This window comes from Myotis lucifugus, unplaced genomic scaffold (genome assembly GCF_000147115.1).
Source record: "Myotis lucifugus unplaced genomic scaffold, Myoluc2.0 scaffold_145, whole genome shotgun sequence".
Lineage (NCBI taxonomy): Eukaryota > Metazoa > Chordata > Mammalia > Chiroptera > Vespertilionidae > Myotis > Myotis lucifugus.
The window spans coordinates 1,095,804-1,115,989 of NW_005871193.1; the positions used below are offsets into that span (position 1 = coordinate 1,095,804).

At 57.6% G+C, this 20,186-nt stretch overlaps 1 protein-coding gene across 2 annotated transcripts; it reads right to left on the reverse strand.

Annotated features, from left to right (window-relative positions):
- Nucleotides 1-675: 675 nt before the first annotated feature.
- SLC45A3 (solute carrier family 45 member 3) lies at nucleotides 676-20,135 on the reverse strand. 2 transcript variants are annotated; one of them, XM_006094837.3, is made up of 5 exons: nucleotides 20,002-20,135; nucleotides 6,454-6,846; nucleotides 4,884-5,669; nucleotides 3,913-4,178; nucleotides 1,969-2,406 (listed from the first exon to the last, which is right to left on the reverse strand). In XM_006094837.3, the coding sequence occupies exons 2-5, from the start codon at nucleotides 6,623-6,625 to the stop codon at nucleotides 1,969-1,971; spliced, it is 1,662 nt and encodes a 553-aa protein (XP_006094899.1). In that variant the 5' UTR covers nucleotides 6,626-6,846; nucleotides 20,002-20,135. The 2 variants fall into 2 exon arrangements, with proteins under 2 accessions (XP_014316406.1, XP_006094899.1); XM_014460920.2 differs by lacking the exon at nucleotides 20,002-20,135 and having other exon boundaries at nucleotides 676-2,406; nucleotides 6,454-7,123.
- Nucleotides 20,136-20,186: the final 51 nt, after the last annotated feature.

Consider the following 20,186-nt stretch of genomic DNA (forward strand, 5'->3'; position numbering starts at 1 on the left):
ATAGGCAGGAGGTGGGGTGCAGCATAAGAATCAAAAAATGTCAGAACATAAATAGTGTTGAAGCTGGACTCATTATACTCGGGTTCATTACTCATGTATGTTTGAAATTTCCATAATAAAAAGTGAAGTAAAATATAGACCATTTTAAAAATGAATAAAACTGGGTTTTGCGAGTAACTACTTTAAAGGACAGGAAGGACCCGTCAAGTTGAGGGAGGCCACAAGGCAGAGAAGCCTCTGAACTTGACCTGAGCCTGGCAGGAGGGATGAAGGAGATGAGGAAGGGCAGGACCCAGGCACAGAGGGGTCAACATCCTCACCCGCACAGCAGGGGAGTTTGTATTGCTGTAGTTGATAATGGGTGCTTGCTCCATCTCCGTGGACACACTGTGAGCCCTTTGAGAAGGAAAATGCCCCCACTCCCCTTCACTCCCAACCCCTTCATCTCCCCCACATTCCCAAAGGAACCCCTCAATCCAGGGGGTATAGCACAGCCACACCCAATCACCAAAGGACCAGAGTATTGGTCTATGGCTCCCCCTGCTGGTGACGCTGGGAACTGAAGCTGCCCACCCCGTCCCTGACGCACAAAAACCCAGCTCCAACGAGAAGGGATCAGAGGATAATTTTTTAGAAATCTGGTCCTTCCCAGCAGCGAAGATAAATACAGGCCAATTAAACATATAAGAAACCTTTAATTTCATCACCATAAACATTATATTCTGATTGCTCACATACAGTATAAAATATTTACTCCGCTAAATAAATAAGACATGACGTTATTGCAAACGGCACTTAAAACCCCCCGGAGAAATGCCCTCCTTAACCTAGGCAGGGGGTGCTCCTGAGATTCTGTGCGAGTGTCCCCAAGCACAGACATGCCCTGGGGGCCGAGACGGATAAAGGTTCGAGGAGCCACACTGAGTGCTTCTGGTCCCGAAACAGCCCCCAAGAGAGGCTGTGAAGCCAGTGGAGAAAGATAGGGGGTGGGCAGCGCCTTCATCAGCCCAGTCCTAGAGGAAGCAGAGGGGAGTCGGGCGGGGCAGGCTGGGCCGAGAGAGGAGGGCAGTCCAGGGCGGCTGCTGAGACCTGCAGCCCAACCCTCCGCCTTTACCAGCCTTGGGTGAGAGGAGTTGGGATCAGTTGGGGCGAGCAGAGCTTCCGAGCTCCTGGGTTAGAAAGTTTGGGGGCCAGACCAATCACTCCAGGAGAAGGAGATGCTGGCAATGCTTGGCCCAGTAACCAGCCATCTCAGGGGACCCTGTCGCTGAGGATGTCACCACCCAGACACCGACAACACAGAGCTGGGAATCGATTCCCCTCTATTTAAATAAATAAGTTAAATATTTAAAGGCCCGTGTCCCTATGATGGAGACACAGGGGCCAACGAGCCGTGTCCTGATGACACAGGGCTGGGGGAATCCGTGGAAAGGCAGTGCTGGGAGGACAGGCAGTGTCCCCTCTCCCCTCGGAAATCTGCCCCCCAAGTAACTTCCATACTTTCAAATCCTGTGGGGGAGAGTTTCACACTAGAGCAACACTGGGGGAACCTATAGGATATGGGGGCTTGGAGAGAGGAGACCTGGTGGCTGAGTTTACTCAGCTCCCCAAGTACCTTCTCTTGGTATGTCTTGATCAGGGCGCTAGCTGTTCCCCTGAGCCTGGGTAATCCCGCGAGAGTCCTGAATTCCAGTGCACGGTGCTAGTCAAATGCCCCAACCTTCTCTCCCTGTAAGTCCAGACTTAGGCCCATGTGGAGTCAGCCACAGCCCTACCGATGGGAGAGAGGTGGGAGGGAAGCCCTATCTGTGCAGCTATGCACCTTACCGCCACGGGGTGGCAGCAGAGAGCCACACCACTTGGGCAGCAATAGACATTGGGAAGCCAGCCCCGCAGCCCTATGGAGCCTGGAAGAGGGGGAGCTGGGACCCAGGGAGGCAGGCCCTCGCTCAGTGGGTGGGAAGTGCTCTACACTGAGTATTTGGCCAGGTCACTCTTGTCAAATACGACCCGCGTAGCAAAGTAAATGGCAACCAGACCCAGGCCTGCGGCTGACACCATATAGGCAGTGACAGACTGGCTGAGCTGGACGATGGAGCCCATGAACAGGGACGGGGCCACCTGGGACAACAGGAAGGCACTGTCCAGGATGGCGAGGTCCAGGCAGATGCCCCTGCCTGGAACGACCCTGGCCTCGGGCGGCTCGCCCACCACCACACGCATCGAGATGTCGCAGGCGGAGGCCCCGCAGAGCGCGGGCGCAGAGGGGAGCAGGCCGCTGCCTCCGGCACCCACGTGTCCATTGGGGAAGGGGGACGTGGCCTTGGGGCCGGGCGGGAAGCTGGTCATCAGGCTGTCTTCAGTGGCACCCCCTCCGGCATCTCCTCGGTACTTGGGAAGAAATACCTGGGGGAACAGAGGAAGGAAAAGGGGACGAGGATGGTGTGTACCCTGGCCTGGGAGTCCCCCGGCGATGAGAACACCAGTCCACAGGCCTTAGTGAAAACCAGGCAGCGGGCCAGAAACCTGAGCTTGGTCTGGGTCGAGTCAGAACCCTCTTCAGGACTGGGAGGCGGGCAGGGGGCAGGGACAGGACAAATCTGAAGCCAGAGTCTAGTTGGCTGCATTAGGTCTGAGATCCGTGGCAGAGCTCACCCCTGACCCCGGGGAGCCCATGACTCACGGAAGTGGGCAAAGACAGGTGCAGGCGATGCACAGGGCCAGCTGTGCCATAAGCGACTGCTGGGAGGGGCCTCACAAGCCCTCCGCTCCCTGCCTGCTACCCCAGGAAAGTCCAGTGAGGCTGGGGCTGGAGGGGCCCCTGGAGTGAGAAGTGCTCCTCGGTCCAAGGGGAGGACCAGCCCCTGTATGTTCCCTGGCACCAGTGCACGTGCCCAAGCCTGGCCTCGGGACATCAGCCCCAAGCCCGCAGCCCGGGCAGCGGAAGAGTGGAGGCTGATGAAGGTTATCAGTGTGCCGACAGGTTCCCCCAACCAGAACCCTGGCCCCTCCCTCCATTCCTTCCCCCTCCTGCAGCTACCAATTTGGTTAACCAGCCTTCAGTTTGCTGCTTCCCTGCTACCCACTCATGTTCTACAAGGGCAGAGACACGTCTCCCCAAGTCTGGAAGCTCCGAGGACACACCTGCATCTCCTCCCTGGGGACACCCCAGCTTCTTGCCCGTCTGGGCAGAGCTCTGCGCCCAGGACTGTAGCTCAGTGAGGCCAGTGGAGGAGACAAAGTTGACCATAGAGCCTGGTCAGGAGGCTGCCCACAAAAGGGGGGTCCCTGGAGGGGCTAGTTAGTGTGAGGCCCCCACTTACAAAGTGTCCAGGCAAGTGGTGTCAGGCCGAGGGGGTGGGGGAAGGGAACAAAGGAAGAGGGAAAAAACAGGAAAAGAAAAGAGAATTGATAGGAAGAGGCAGATAAAGCACAAGAGGGAACAGTGAGGAGCCTTCCCGTCTGGGAGACCAAAGCAGGCCCAGGTCAGTCTGCCCCTCCCAGCCTCTGCCCAACACCAGGCCACCCCCACTCCCATCTGCAGAAGCTGGGCCCCAAGGTCACCTGGCCCAGCCCCCTGCCCCCACAGCACAGCCCAGCCATCAGAGGGCTTCTTGGCACGACTCTTCAGGACTCCCCCAGGGAAGGATTTTGCACTTCCTGCAATCATCCACTCAAGTGCTTTATAATCCTGACACCAGGAAGTCGTTCCCAGAAGCTAATCTATACCCTCCTTCCGCAGCCCACGTCTCTGGCCCTGGGGCTGCCTGGCCTTCCTCTCTGATCAAAGGCTGCTTTCTCAAACTTCTCTTGCCTGAGCCCAGTTCTGGGCCAGCCAGCCCCACTCCACCCCATAACCCCCCCCCCTGCCCCGCCCCGCCCAAGGCCCAAGGTGGCATCCGGTGTGAGTACCTGCCTCTCCCGGTGGTAGAGGGAGGCCAGTGTGTAGGGCAGGATCTGCAGGGTGGAGAAGGTGAACCCGGTGAGCGCGGCTGAGGCGGTCACAACAGCCACACTGCGCGACAGGCACGTGGCGCCAGCAGCCACGGGGAAAGCCACCACACTGGCCAGGTAGACTGCCCGGGTGCCGAATCGCTGCACCAGCCGGTCCATGACCAGGGAGAAGAGCAGGGAGGTGGCACACTGCAGGAACAGCCCCAGGCTGCCCATCCGGACTCCTAGACAGAGAGGCGGGAGAGGGGCAGTCAGGCAGGGAGGGGGAGGGGCCCAATACAATCTGGGGGTGCTCAGAATTAGGGGCCATGGACACCTGCTGCCCAAGACCTGCTAGGTCAGCCCTGCTCCCCAGCACCCTCCTTCCCTACCTGTAACCCCAGGAGTCGAGGCCGTCCCACTGACCTCAGGGAATGTGGCCAGAGCTACTGGCTAAGGGCAGCGGAAGCCGCTCTGAGGGCGGATAGGCAGCCCCGGCTAGTGCTCAGCTAGCTAGGAGGACGAGAGGGACACAACGACAGTTCCGCCAGAGGCTCTGAGGTTCCAGGACACCTGGGCCGCAAGGTGTTGGCAAGGGGATTTGGAAAGTCGGGAGTGGGGGCAGGGGACACCATTGACCAGGCAGACCTGACACGCCAGCCTGGACTCCTCCACTCCCTTTGGACCTTAAATCAGCGCAGCCTTTTCTGTCACTTGGGGACAAGGGCCCTGAACAAACCCCCAGAGCAGCCCCAGGCTCCACTGAGACTGCAGGCTCAGCTGCTCTGTAACCTTGAGGAGCTGCAGGCAGAGGCTGGGCCCGTTTTCCTGATGGGCAAGTCAGGGTGCAGAGGTGCACAGCTACCTGCCCAGGCACAGGTGGTGGGCATGCCCCTATGCCTGAGCCCCCCAACCCCCCTACTCCGCCCTCCCCTGCCAAGGAGCCTTACCTTCATCATAGTGTCTCCGGGCTTCAGTGCCTGGCTCAGCCCTGGGCACACCCTGGTACAGCCCCTCGCCCACGAAGTCCGTGTAGAACAGCGTGAAGGTCATGAATGCCATCCAGCTGCACAGCTCGGCCACAAAGAGTCGGCGCAGGGCATGCGGCACGCGGCAGCAGAGCTGGTGCAGCCGGGGAAACAGGGCGCCCAGGTTCCGGAAAGCCAGGCGGGCGCGACACGGGCAGCCGCGGACTGGCCTGGAGGGGACGGACAGCCCTTCCGCTGGCTCGGCTGGGTCCAGGGCTGCCTCCTCGACCACAAACAGTGTGGCCGCCATGCACGTGAGGAAGATGAGAGTGAGCAGGCCAAAGAGACACTCTTCCTGGGTGCCCAGGTAGGGGCCCAGGGCGCTGGCGTCCCAGTCGATGGCAGGCAGGAGGTAGCCCAGGCAGCCCCCGAGGCTGATCATGAAAGCATAGACGGAGAAGGCCTGGCGACAGTGGTCGGGGTCCCGGAAGAGGTCAGAGAGCAGGGCCTCCAGTGGAGTGAAGCACACTTGGCCGCAGAAGTCCAGCAGCCCCACGCCCACGATCAGCAGTGCCAGCTCCAGGGGCCTGGTGTCTGGGCACAGCAGCCCCGCCAGCCAGCTGGCCCTCGGGATGAGGAAGAGGCTCAGCAGGACGCCCAGGGACAGGGCCCAGATGAAGGGCCTCCGGCGACCATAGCGCCCACGCCAGTGGTCACTGGCTGAGCCTAGGAGTGGGACCGAGACCAGGCCCAGCACTGGACCGATGCCTGCAAGAAAGGCAGGTAGTGTGAGCCAGAGGCTGGGGCAGGGGCAGGGGGACCAACCTCCTTGGGAAGGATGGAAATGACTGACACTCTCACAGGGAGGACCGCTCCTGCCCTGGGCACTGTGCTGAGTACTTAGGGACTCTAATTCACTCCTCACAGCTCGGATCACTAACGCCCCATTTTCAGACGGGAAAACTGAGGCATGGAGCGACGGATGAGTGAGACTTGTGTCCAGGGCTAGGGCGAGGAGGGCGGGCGGCAGGGCTTCAGCAGGCGGTCCGACTCCAGAGCCCATCATCCTGGCAGGGCCCCTGCCGCCTGGGAGTCGCACGGGGCTGCCCACTCGCCTTTAGTGGCTTTTGCAGAATTCACCCCACAGGTAAGCAGGAGCCCTGGCTGGGAGACCCTGACCCCACTATCCAGGAGCCAGGTGTACAGCTGGCTAGGTCACTAACTTCTGATAGACCTCCACTATCTTCTCTGTGGACTAGACACCCTCCACGGCTTGCAGCAAGCATTAAGTGAGATAATAGACAGAAATGAGAAAGGGCCAGCCAAAGGGAAGGGCCATTTCTACAGTGTCTTCATGAGCCGGTCATGATGCAGGGCCAGGGGCATAGTGATGACCAGGGCATGTCCCTGTAGCCTTTTCTTCCTCTTGGGACCCTCTCAGCCCAGAGTCACCCCTGTCCCCAGCCAACCAACCCCGCGGACAGAGGCACTGTTGCCCTATTCCCAGCTGGCATGTATCTGGAACAGGAGGCAGGAGGAGGTGGTGACTTACCCAGCACCATGGTCATGAACTTCTCTTCGACCCCCACTTCCAGCAGCAGGGGTGGCACATAGGTGATTCCCGCGGCCAGACACACCTCCAGGCCGAAGGTCAGCAGGTTGACCAGCAGGAGCTGGGCTTTCCGATGCCGCAGCAGGCGGCTCACCCACAGCCTCTGGACCATGGCGGGCCAGGTGGGTAGGGCTCTGACCCCGTCACTCGCTCCAGAACCGCCTCGTCCCAGTCCCGCTCCAGGCGCCCAGGCCTCTCCTCCTCACGGCCACAGACTGCCGAGGACGCAGCCAGGAGCCCATTTCCGCCAGCCCTCTGTGCAGGTCCGGCTTCTCAGCCCATGCTCAATGCCTGCTGCCGCGGGTGCCTCGGTGGGGACATGTCATTCAGATCCTAAAAGGGCAGGAACACATCCCACACTGAGTGCGAGGTCCTGGGAACCGGGGCTCCAGGATTTGCTCCGATGGCCCTGAATCCTGGTCACTCCTAGGTGCGGGGCCCTGCCACCTAGGTGCCACCCCCTGGCTGCCCAATCAGGAAGTGCATGTTAATATTAGCCTAAGGCTGACATAATGAATAAGGTAAATATGATTTTTAAACCTCAGCACACTCCAGAGCCAAACAGATATCGGTTATTCTCTGTCTTGGATACCCTTGCAATTGCCCTCGCCTGCTGGTATGGAAAAAAAAAAAAATCAAACCAACTGAATTCCCGGATCCCCAGGCCCTGTTATCGAGGTGCCCCTGGAAACCCCCACCAGGCAGGGCCGATTTGCTTCTCTCTCATCTCCCAAAGCTGGGCCGTTCCAGTCCCCTTTGTTAAGAGCAGCGCCTCCTGTTCTGCACTGCCTGGCCCCGAGCCATGTTGCACCAGAACTCCCACCCCCACGGACAGGACAAGGGGAGGGAGGGGAGGGGAGGCTGTGGTTTGCTGGGTGGGTCTGAATCTGTCACTGAGCCGCTGAAAGAGCGCTCCTCTCCAAGAACCTGGGCCTGAACACCTCTCCCTTAGCTTCTTCCCGCGCTCCGCGCTCGGCATTCATGCAGAGGAAACATTCCCACGTGTGCTGCCTGGCTGTCCCGGGACAGTGGGGACAGTGGGGCCACAGCTGGGCCAGGCTGTTCCCAGGTGCCAGCCTCACAGGGGTGTGAAACCACCAACTGTCAGCAACTGCCTTGCCCTGTGACCCCTGGGCTGGCAGGACGCCCCCCCCACTTCCCCCGCAGCCTCCCTCTGCTCCCCAAACAACTCCATTCTCAGCAGAGAAGTCCCTCAGCCCTTCCTTCCAGGCCTGACCGCTGTGCACAGAGATCCCACCCGGATCCTGCTTCATAACAACAGCACCTCCTAGTACTGCAGTCTGCCCTGTTCAGAAGTGGCCACAAAAGAGGGAAGATCAAGTCAGCCACGAAGAGGAGGCATAGAAGGGGCACCCGGGTGTGAAAAGGCAAGTCCTCTAACCTGTCCTCCGTGTCAAAGGAGGTGGGTGCACCGAGCCCAGGCCACAGGGGGCTGGAGTAGGGAGCAGTCCCTTGCCTCGATGGCTCAGTCCCACAGATGCTGTGGCAGCGGGCCAGGCTCCAGTCTCCTCCCCGCTTGGAGCACCCTCGGCCTCCACTCATCCCCTCTTCCAATCTCACTCAGCATCTCGTAACTTGGCACTTCAACCTCTTTTATCTTTTCAAATGACAGCTCCACGGGGCCTTGTGTGTTACAAAATGTGTCGTAGGAGCTCTCTGCACTGTGCCACAGAGAAGTCAGATGGCTATCAATCCTGGGTAGAGGTCTCCATCCCATAACTGCCACGGGCTCTGCAGCTGGCAGATCAGATAAGGCTGAGCCACCTCCTCCCAAGTTCCGCTCAGACCCAGCCCATCAGTGCTGGGGCAGGGCACCGGCTCAGTGGCACGGGAAGAGTGTAAAACACGGGCCCACAAGGCCCCAAAAGGGGGGAGGGGGTACCGGATACCACTGTTAGCTGGGCAAGTGTGGGTTCAGCTTGAGCCAAGCCCCTCCCCAGAGGCTGCATGGCCGTAGCACCCCCAGAAGGAAAGCAGTCGATGGCACAGAGGCCAGGGGTGCCTTCCGGCGTGGAGGGAGGGGTTCTGGGTCACAAGGCTTCCAGCCCAGCCCACTCCCTGCCCGCAGCCTGGGCGGACCCTGGTCACTCACCTGCTCTGGATTTTAAGGGCCAGGCCCTCCCTGGGCAAACAGAAGTGGTCAGACCCAGCCTCACCCACAACCTTCCCCCATTTCCAAGACCTGGTTGCTCTCGTTTAAAATAAATTGCAGCTCTCCAGCAACTATTAATGACCCACCTGCCTCCCCGCCTGCCCCCCCGCCCCGAATCCAGCTCCTCAGCCCACAAGGGAGAAAAAGAAAAAGGGGTGCAGAGAGGACTCCCCCCTCATCCACCTACAACCCAGATAGCCCATTGCCATCCCCGCTCCTCAGCACCTCTCCCCTCCCCCCAGAGGCGCTAACCTGGAAACCAGGGGCTGGGCCAGGTGAGGAATTCATTGAAAGGAGTAGGTTAGGAAGTCAGCTGGCTCCCAGCCCTGCTCTGCCCACTGTTCTTAGGTTACTGAGCCCGTCCGCCCCTTTTTGATGTCTGGTGTGTGTGTGTGTGTGTGTGTGTGTGTGTGTGTGTGGCGGGGGGGGGGGGGGGGGGACTCTCCCCCCCCCCGGGCTTTGCTCCCGCCAGCCTGGAAGTGCCTGAGGAATCCCAAACCAAAAGAGTGCTCTCCCCTCCAAAGCCCCCTTTCTTCTCTTGCATCGTCCTCAGTGCCCCAGTCTGCCCCCTTCATCCCCACTCCGGGGCCCTCAGGGGGAGGAAGTGACCAAGGGCTCCCTCAGCACTAACTCCAGGCCCTCCAGGTCCGCTTCCCTGGCACAGCGGGGGCAGCGCAGCCCCTCTGGCTCCCAGGCCCAGAGAGGTGGGAGGAGAGGAAGGGGTTCAGTACCACTGCCCTGGCTACACTCCTACAAGCAGCCCCAGGGCACGGGCTAAAACTTGAAAGTGGTGGAGCACTGCCAGTCCCCAGTTTGGGGAGCTTCTGTCCTCCCCAGGGGAGGGGGGAAGGGAGACAGGACCCAATTCTCCCCTGTACCCTCCAGGCTCACTGCTCTGAGAGCATCTGCCTGTCAGGCAAACAGAAGATCAACCCAAAGAGGCAGACTCCACACACCTGGTGGGGAGGGGTGGGGAGGTACTGAAAGGGGCCGTCTGGCCAGACCTCCCAGAAAGGAACCACGGCCTTCAGCCTTGGAGGACAAGACCCTCTCGAGTTCCAAATGGCCTCCCTCTTCTCCTGGCCCCCAGGACAGGGCAGCAAGAAAGCTGGAGGGAGCCCAAGACTCTGCGAACCTTCCTGGGGCTCCGCCGGGCCATCCTTCCTCACCCCGGGGAGCAGGACCCCAGCCCAGAGAGCCAAGGGCCCGGCAGGGTCAGTGAACTTGCCTTCTGTCTGTCCAGCTCCAGACACGAAGACCTAAACAGCGCCCCGTGCTCCTCCACGTGGCGCCCCGGAGCAGGCGGTGGGCTCGGCCACACCCACTGCAGGTCAGGCCCAGCGGGGAGTGTGGGGAAATGAAACAGCAACGCAAGGAGCGTGGCCTGAACTTTCTCCAGAATTCTGATCACAGGGGAGGAGGCGGGAGGAAAGGCAACCGAGCCCACTCCCTCGGCTCCCCACGGCAGGGAGGGTCAGAGGGACGTATAAAGGGGCCTTTGAGGGCTTTCAAAGGGGCTCCTGCCACCCCGCACGCAAGGCTGAAGGGGAGCTGTGGGGAGCAGAGTCCCTGGGCTGACACTGACAGACAGAGGCCGAGGGAGCCGGGCGGAGGCAGCCCCGCGGTGGGCCAGTGTCAGGCAGCAATTCTATGGCCTCTTTATTCGGGCCAGCGTCCCCACACCCCGCCCGGGCACATCAAACGGCAGCAGCCCCCACCCTGACCCCGCCGGGCAGGGACTGTGCCCTCCTCCCTCCACACTCACAAAGACAGCCGGCTTTCTCACAGCTCCTGGGGAGGCTCGCTCCTGTCCCCCTCCCCCTCCCCCTCCCCAGAGGAGGAAACTGGGGACCGGGGAGGCTAGCCAGGGGGGTGATGACTCAGCGGCAGGGGGGTGGGGTTTCTCCAGGCCAATCTCCCCAACGAACCACCCTACACAAGGGGGCGGAGGTCCCACCCCAGGCCAGGACTGAGGGTGGGGAGCAACCTTCAGGTGGAAGCTGCAAGACCTTGAGGTTGGGAGGACCCCCCCCCCCTTCCTCCACATAGGACTGGACCCCAGAATCTGGTTCCAGGTTGAGCTCTCCCAGGCCCTCTAGGTTGGGGGCAGGGAAGAGATCTGGGAATTCACCAGCCCAACCACCTGTCGGCCACCGCCTGCCACAGTCCCTGGGACCAACGTCCTTGGCCTTCCCCAGCAAAACCCAGCACGCTGCACTCCAGAAATGCAGCTCCACAGGAAGCCTTGGACACCCCAGAAAGAAGCCAGGCTGGCAGCCGAGGCACCTGAGGGTGAGCATCCTTGTGAGGCCATGAGCCGCCGCTGTCTCAGGGCCAGTGTCCCTCCCTGGGCAGCTGATCGAAGGGGCACAGGATTAGACTGTGCATCATGGTGCAGCACCCTCCAACCCATATTTCGTCTTTGATTCTCCGGGCTCAAGTACTTCCGAAGAATCGAGGGTCTGCTTTTCCTGGTCCCACCCCATAAAAAGGCAGAGATTTGCACAAATAGCCACGGCGCACGACTTGGACTCCCACAGACACCTGCCCACACCACTCAGAATGCAAGCCCTGCACCTCACGAGACTTGTGAGAATAAGGGCCAGGCCGAAGGAGGAAGATCAGTCCCCTCCCAGGCTGGCTCCCTGGCTCCCGCCTCCCCCAGGGCCCAGAGGCCAGGGATTTAGCGTTCGCCTGCTGCGCTGCCTTTTCTTCACTCGGACTGGAAGCCTTCTGCTTAGCAGCTTGTCAGAGAGAGCGAGGGGGCTGCAGGCTGGGACACAAAGGGGGATTAGGGAGAAACCTCTAGGCCCACAGAGTAATCCATCAAACTCTCTCCCGGCTGCCAGCACCAGCCCCTTCCCACTCAATTCCCCTTCCAGCTGCTGTGGGCCCCCCACCCCCTCCAGCTCATGAGCCCTGTCACGTTAGGCAGCAAAGAGAATCCCAGGCCCTGGGGGGCCAGCGGGGGCACACCACAGACACTGGGAAAAGGGCAACGGCCCCCTCCCCGCACTCAGCCCCAATGTGTGAAAACCCAACAGGTGGCAGTGGCTTGGAGGAAAGTTGCTTTTGTTGCCCTGTCTGAGCCACAGCCCAGCCTCTGAAAGGAGCAAATGCCAGAGGAGGCTGGGGGAAGGGAGGGGGGGACAGTCCCTGAGCTCACTCTGATCTCTCCTCCCCTCTCCAATCCAATGGCAGGCCTGACCCTCACCTTGGCCAGCCTCAGGCCAAGCACCTCCCAAGGGTCACCTGGCACCACGGTGACAGTCAACACAAATAGACATCTAACTCCAGGCAGTGGGTCTCCCAACCAGGCTTCCTCTCTGAGAACAGCTGTGACCCAAGGTCACACTGAGTCACCTTGACCAAGTACCCTCCACACCAGTGATGGCCAACCTATGACACGCGTGTCAGAGGGGACACGCGAACTCATTTCTTTGGTTGATTTTTCTTTGTTAAATGGCATTTAAATATATAAAATAAATATCAAAAATGTAAGTCTTCGCTTTACTATGGTTGCAAATATCAAAAAATTTCTTTATGTGACACGGCACCAGAGTTAAGTTAGGGTTTTTCAAAATGCTGGCACGCCGAGCTCAAAAGGTTCGCCATCACTGCTCCACACCAAGACAACCTGGGGAGCTCTCTTTCACTCCCCACTCCCCACCCCGGGGCCGCAGACCCCTGAACCTGGCAGGTTCCGAGGGTGACCTAGACTCAGTCTGACCTGGGTTTGCCTGCCAACTCCACCACTTACTCTGACTGTGTGACCTTGCTCATTGGGCTCCCCGAGCCTCCGCTTTCTCATCTGCAGTTAAGAATAGCAGCTACATCGAGACACTGTGTGCCAGGCACTCCTCTGAGCATTTCAATCTCCCACCTGCCCGGTGAGGTGGGTACGTGAGTAGAGCCATTTGACAGGCAAGAAAACTTGGCTCAATACGACCAACTTCATAGCCATTAGGTTTGACAGAAAGTACAGGGAGACCTGGTTTCTCGAACGTCTCCCATCTCAAACAATTCCCTTCTCAACCTGACAACCCTTTCATGCTGATTCCTGTATGATCAGTCACGCATCTCTCAGGTGACAAAGGAAAGCATGTGCAAATATGAGTCAGTTACCACTCACTGTTAAAATCTCAGGATATTGTGCTGTGAATATTTTCCTGTTTTTGTTTTTGTTTTCTTGCTGCTCGTAATTATTGTTAAACTAGAGGCCCAATGCATGAAATTCATGCAAGAGTAGGCCTTCCCCCCGCCTGGCTGCCAACACCAGCTTCCCTCTGGAACCGGGACCCAGGCTTCCCTTGAAGCCTAACTTTCATCTAGAAGGTCGTCCGAAAGGATGTTCAGTCTAATTAGCATATTACCCTTTTATTATTATAGAAGACTAGAGGCCCGGTGCATGAAATTTGTGCATGGGGCGGGGGGGAGTCCCTCAGCCCGGCCTGCACCCTCTTGCAATCCGGGACCCCTGGGGGATGTCCGACTGCCAGTTTAGGCCTGATCCCGCAGCAGTCAGACATCCCTCTCGCAATCCAGGACCACTGGCTCCTAACTGCTTGCCTGCCTGCCTGCCTGATCACCCCTAACCACTCACCTGCCTGCCTGATCTCTCCTAACCACTCTGCCTGCCTTCCTGATCACCCCTAACCACTTTGCCTGCCTGCCTGATTGCCCCTAATCACTTGCCTGCCTGCCTGATCGCCCCTAACCACCTCTGCCTTGGCCCCTGCTGCAGCGGCTTCATCCGGAAGGATGTCCGGAAGGACATCTGGAATGCTGTTTGGCTGTCGGGTCTAACTAGCATATTACGCTTTTATTATTATAGATTTCCCTTTTTTACTGTACATTTCCTTTCCTTTTGGTTAAATTTTCATTTACATTTACTGTCCTTTTTGTTTTTAAAGTGTTAATTTATAGATTAAACAGTACAATAGATACGTACTATGTATAAGAAAGATTAAAACAGGGAATCATTTGGGGGGTCTGGAACGGATTAATTCAGTTTACATTATTTCTAATGGGAAAAAATGATTTGGTTTTCGAACAGCCTTCCAGAACGAAAGTCCCACTGGCTCTGGAAGTTCCTGGCAGCCTCTTCTTCAGCTGTCCAGGCCTCCTCGGCGGAGCAGTCTGGAGAGGTGGCTCTTTCCCCAACAGGAGCAGCAGAGGTCAGAGGGCGACCAGCTACCCCTTTATTCTCCCTTCCATTCTCCTCTCCCCCCCACACTAGCGCCTCTTCCAGCCCCAGAGGCAAGAGGAATGCCAAGAATGTAAATGCCTCCCCAGGTGTTGGCCCCACCAGGTGAGCAGAGGTCAGTGCGGCAGACCTGCCTGCTGTCGGAGGCTGGGGAGGCAGGTGGAGGGACAGGACGGATAAACATCCCAACGTTATAAGACAGGGAGGTTCCCGTCCACAGGGGAAACCATCACAGCGGCTGATACCTGCTAACTGTCCAGGAGGTGTCCGGCATGTGCTGGGTAACTGACATACCTTCTCTCTCTAATTCACACCATTTGTACAATCCTACGAAGTAGGTACTATTTAATATTCCTATTTCCCGAGAATGAAAACTGAGCGATCCATGAACGTGCCCAAGGTTGCACAGATAAAAAGGGTTGAATGAAAAATTCAAACCATTTGAAAATTCTGGAAAGTGCTCTGAACTGGGAGCCGGGACAGTGTGGTCCAGTTGCAGCAACTCTTATAGCTGTGCTGCCTGGATAAGCCATTTCACCTCTCTGGGACTCGGCTTCCACACCTGTAAAATGAGAACTAGCCCAGATGCTGTCTCGGGTTCTTTCCCACTTTACAGCTCTGCGATCTCACACCCACCACCACCACCACAACAAACCCTCCTTCACTTGCCTTCACGCTGCTCGAGTACATCCGAGTGCCAAGGGTCAGCAGTCACCTAAACTGAGCCAAGTCACCGAGACATCTGGGGGCAGAATTTGCCCTTTCCCCTATGCCCTCCCAGAGCTGGACTCTGTAACTGGCTGAAATGAGTGACCAAATTCTTCCTCTACTCGGGCCACAATAAATGCTTTCCTACAATGCGGGGCAGTGGTCCCAAGAAATCCCTACGCCCAGGGTGGGGAAAGAGGACGGATGTGGGAGGATGGGGAGGTGGGCACATCCTCCAAGCCCTGGGAAGTTCCCTCTCTCTGTTCTCTTTTCTTCTTACAGCCCCTGCAAAGTGAAACTCAAACTGGCCTCCCTCCTAGTGAACTTGAACTTTGCCAGGCAGCTCTCCCCATCTGCACAGATGACCCTTGTCCTCTACTTGCAGCCTGGCCTCTCTCGGAGGGAAAGTGTACGGAAATGAGGCCAGGGATGGAGGATCCAGCAGACCTGCAGATGAGCAGAGCAGAGCAGAGCAGGGAGTCATACAAGGGTGCTGCTCCCAGCTCTGCCATGTCCCGCCTCTAGGATCTCAAATATGATGGCATCAAAGAACCTTGCACCCCTGATATCCTAGGGTCTGTGACCAGCCCCATTCCAGAGGCCAGACTCCGTCCTATGGAAATTTGTTCTCAAAAATAGTCACTGGTGAGCAAGGGGCAAGCAGGCTCCAAAAAATACTCTATTATGATTATGACTATGATTATGATTAAAGAGCTCTAGTTTGCCCACCTGTGGAGGAATATGCCTCAGTGAGTACAACCTAACCTCCCCCAAAGGAGCACCAAAGAGCACTGAAACTCACCCACTACCCATCCAACCGTCTCTGAGCCCCACTGTGTGAGAGCCCCCTGAGAAGGTGCTGGGCCAATGGACTGCAGCCGTTAGCAGAGGTGGGACAGGTGCAAAGACACATGTCCCTCCAGTGGGGCGTGTTCAGTTCTAGGACCTCCTAGAGGAGGTGGCTGTGTTGCTGAGCCTTGAAAGATGAGCAAGTGAAAAAAAGAAAGAAAGAAAGAAAGATAAACAGGTGAACACGATGCAGAAAAGGGTAGATATCTGCAAAACACAGCCACTGAGGCCTGGGCCTTCCACACCCACCCCCCTCTCCTTTGGCCCCTCCCCAGTGAGGTGTGGTGGAAAGAGTACCATGGCCCGCCCCAGCTGGTTTGGCTCAGTGGATAGAGCGTTGGCCTGTAGACTGAAGGGTCCCGGGTTCGATTCCAGTCAAGGGCACATGCCCGGGTTGCAGGCTTGATCCCCAGTCAGGGGCATGCAGGAGGCAGCCGATCAGTGATTCTCCCTCAGCATTAATGTTTCTATCTCTCTCCTTCTCCCTTCCTCTCTGAAATCAATAAAAAAATATTTAAAAATATTAATAGAAAGAAAGAATACCAGACCCCAAATCAAGGGGCGAGTTTTGATCTCAGATCTGGTCCAAGAGGATATTCATCAGCACGGGGCCTGTTTTTGCTTCCAGTCACCTGTCCTCCAGGGCCTCTCACCTGAGTCCTGTCCAGCTCAAGTCCCACGCCTCCTGCAGGGCTGCCTGGAACCTATGCTGTTGTCAAGAACCCCCCTTTTCTCCCAAACCTCCTGGGAGCCCTCAGGGCTGGATACTGATAGCTCAGGGTCATCCTGGAAGGCTCGAAGTACTTCCCTGCCCCCCACCCCACTAGCCCTTCAGCTCCTAGACAGCAGGGAGCACAGCCCCCACCCAGACCATGAGAAGAGCAGTGCTCAACAGAAGGCCTCACAGGGGAAGCTGAATCAGGGTTCCTGTCTGATGTCATTTAACCTGCGTCCCTGGGATTCATAGCAGGGCCACATGCAAGGTTTCCGGGTGCTCGGCTCTCTCTCATGGCTGGAGCCAGGAGTGGGAAGCTATATCGTCACGCGCTAGGAATGGGCCACATGCTGCTAGCTTGGACACTATTTGTCAGCTCAAAGGACACTTGAGATTAGAGAGGCAGGGGGCACAGCAGAGACCACTGGGAAAGAGGGGCTGCAGTCACAGGCTGGCTGCTCCCGAGGGCATCCGACCTGGCTAGGCATTCCGTATGGCCTAACTTTGGTGACTGAAGGACTGTGGGGCTATGGGACCCTTTGCCTTGTCGACTCATCCCAGCTCCCAGAGGGTCTGGTATCCAGAATTAACAAGGATGGAAGGAAACAAACATGTATTGAGCTCCTGGTCTGTGCAGCACTTTGCTACACGTGGCTATCTCGTTTAATCCTCGCCGTAACCTTGCAGGGTGAATAGTATCATCTCCATTTTACAGACACAGAAACAAGGCCAACAGGTGAGAGAGGCCCAGCTCCGACATCAGAAGCAAGAGGCCCCCGCAAGTCATTCAGGGCCCAGCGGCACCTCTTCCCATAGAGAGCAAACACCGCGCAGCAGAAAAGGGGATTGGACAGGACGTTCTGGCAAGATGTCAGGACCATCCCGTGACGGCTCCGTCACTAGCCCCTGGCCCCGGACAGGGACACTTAACACACTGGACAAAGCTCCACACTCCAGCGCTGCTGCTGGGAGTCAAGTGGCATCTGCGCTCAAGACACCGGGCCTGGCACCAGCTGGTCCAGCCTCGGCCCTTGCTGTCCAGCAAACAGGGCCACCGACTGTTCCAACGAAAGCCAGGCTGGACACCAGAGAGCAGTGTGAGGATCCCCGTGGGGAGGGAAGGAGCTGAACCCACATTCAGGGCACACCCTCCCCATCACAGCTTCCCTACAAATCGCAATGAATAACCTTTCTGCATGGGAGGCTCTTGACCTTTCAGAATATACACTGAGTGGCCAGATGATTATGACCGACCAGATTATTATGACCACCCCATCAGTACAATGAAGTGAATGAGTTATGCGAATAATAATAATAATAAAACCTGGAGAGTATTTGCTTAGGAAGTTTTCAATATTCAGTATTTTTGGAAGTGTCAATGAAGTAGTGATGGGGTGGTCATAATAATCTGGCCACTCAGTGTATATTATCTATGACCTCTTGATTCACTCCCATCCCCACTTGAGGAGGGAAGGGGGGGGGACTGGACAGATGAAGAAACAAGTCACACACGATACTGACAGGGAGAGCCCAGGACATCCAGTCCTGGGGTGTTCTTTGCACCAAACCACAAGTTCAACCGCATGATGTGTCATTCACAGCTTCCATATAGTTATAGGTGGTGTGATTCCCTTGCTAAGAAACGCTGGTCTCGGACTGTAAACCACAACGATTGTCTTCATTGCCACCACATAACAGCAGCTGGCACTGATCCAGCTCTTTTGACCTACAGCGGCTGCGTCCGGAGCCCGTCACCTGCATGCGCTCATTTAATCCTCACAACACTGTGGGGTGGGTCCCCTGATCCGCACTCGGAGCGGGGGAAGAGGAAGCGCAGAGAGGTGAAGTAACTCTCAAAAGGGGAAATAGGATCCAACCTCAGGCAACGGGGTGCTGCAGCCCAGCCTCTTCCCTCGTCACACTGACTCCCCAGAGTCCGGGAGACCTCGCTCCCAAAGAAACAAGGTCTACAGCAGAGCCCAAGAAGGGAGTCGCAGGCTGGGGCCGCGGTGCAGTCAGGGACAGTGACAGATACACTGGATGTGGCTCATACTAGCTCACACTTACTGAGCACTTCTTTCCTGGCAGGCACAGTCAGTCCGGTGCTCTCTCAGCGTGATTTAATAGAGCGATCATTGTTTACCTTTTATATATCATATAGAACTATGCTTATAAATATTTTCATCTGTTATATTTGTTGTCTAATAAATAATAAAGCTACAACTAGGTATTATTATTATTATTATTATGATTATCCTCATCCTCACTTTGCAGCCACGGATAGTGAAGCTTAGAAGAGGTTAAGCAACTTGTCAACATTCCACAGCTAAGAGAGTAGCCAAGATGTAAACGCTGTCTTCCTGACAGTCTGGGTTTTTATCCATAATGTTGTGCTATTAGACGATAATGTTCCTGATAATAGTGCTTAATTTCACTTCTGGAGTCCTCAGCCATCCCCGCCTCTCCGCCTTTTCTCTCCAGAGGCCGGACAGGCTGGGAAAGGGGAATCCACACCATCCCTCCACCACCCACGGGCCCAGAAGGACCTGAGTGGACCACCAAGGATCACTGTCCAGCTCCGCCTCCTTTGCCTCCTCTCGGGGGTCACTCAGAGAGCCAGGAGAGGCAGGGAGGTCCCCATGCACTCCGAGAGTCCATACAAAACTCCCCCCCACACACTAAATTGGGGCCTGTATGCCCACAGCTGCACATTCATCCACAGCTGTATTTTTATCTTCAGACTCATCCTGCTGACTCAAGCTTCAGTTTTCTGAGCCCTTTTGGAACAACAGAGTCCTGGCTCCATGACAGGCCTGGGGGGAGGAGATAAGGGAGGAATGAGGGAATGGGACCCATCCAACTAAAGGGCCCGTGACCTCACAAACGGTCCCACTCCCTCCCTCGGAGAAGCTGCTCTGTGGGTTTCCTCAGGCTTCCCATCCAGCCTGCACCTCCCCGCCCCTGCCTTCCCCACCCTCCTAAGCCAGCCTGTTGCCCCAGGCCTGGGCAGGTGAGTCCACCCCAAGCCTGGCTCTGAGGGGAGACCCGGCTAAGTGCCTCAGGAGAAGCAGCCCAGAAGCCCCCAGAGCCTCCCCTCCATCCCCGAAGCAATGCCTCCAGGAGCTCTGGTCCCACTGGCTATGCCCAGCCGCAGGCTCCAGGGCAGCAAGGCAGCAGCGGGGCTGTTCTTTAGTCCCTGCTCCCACTGAGGCCCCGTCTGTGCGACAGCAGAAAGGGCAAGTCCTCGGCAGGTACCCCGCCACCATGCCAAACCTCTCCCTCCCCCCCAACTCCGGCCTCCCCAGAAAAGAGGAAGCACAGGGGAGAAGCCCTGGGGAGAAGGAAAAGCTGAGGAGGTCAAAAGTGTCCGTCAGGAGGAGGGAAGCTGATTCAGAGGTCAAGGGCAAGGGCACATCACAGGGCTCCAGGTCCCCGGGAAGGGCTGCCCCTGGTTCTGGAGAAGCCCTGCAGGTCCCCTGGGGGCTTCTGCAGCAGGGGAGCCCGACCCTGGAGCGCTGGGAGCTGCAGCAGGGGCCCAGGTAGCACCCTCCCTCACACCGTCTGCTCATCTCAGATCCTCTCTTCTCTCCCCGAGGCCGGGCAGCACGGGCGGAGGGCAGAACATTGAGCTTCCCCTCTTCCCTTCTCTTCCCCCTTCCTCTCTCCCGAGGGGTAACCCAGGCTGGGAAGGAGCAGAGGAGCCCGCACGCGCGCGCGCTGCACACACACACACACACACACACACACACGCACACGCACACACAACACACACGCTCCAGCCTCAACTCCCTGCCCCGAGCCCGGCGCCAAGATGAAGGTCCCAAAGGGCTCAGTCACCTTTCCCACGGGCGTCCGGCCCCTTTCCCGGCTCCCAAGTCCGGGACGGTGCGCGCCGCGGTGACTCATCTGCCCCTTTCCGGTGGAGCGAGATAGGGAAGAAAATACATGCAACTTCTCCAAAGAAACTCCGCGGCGGAGGTGCAACACAACTAGCGCCCGGCCGCCCATCTGCCGCCAGGCCC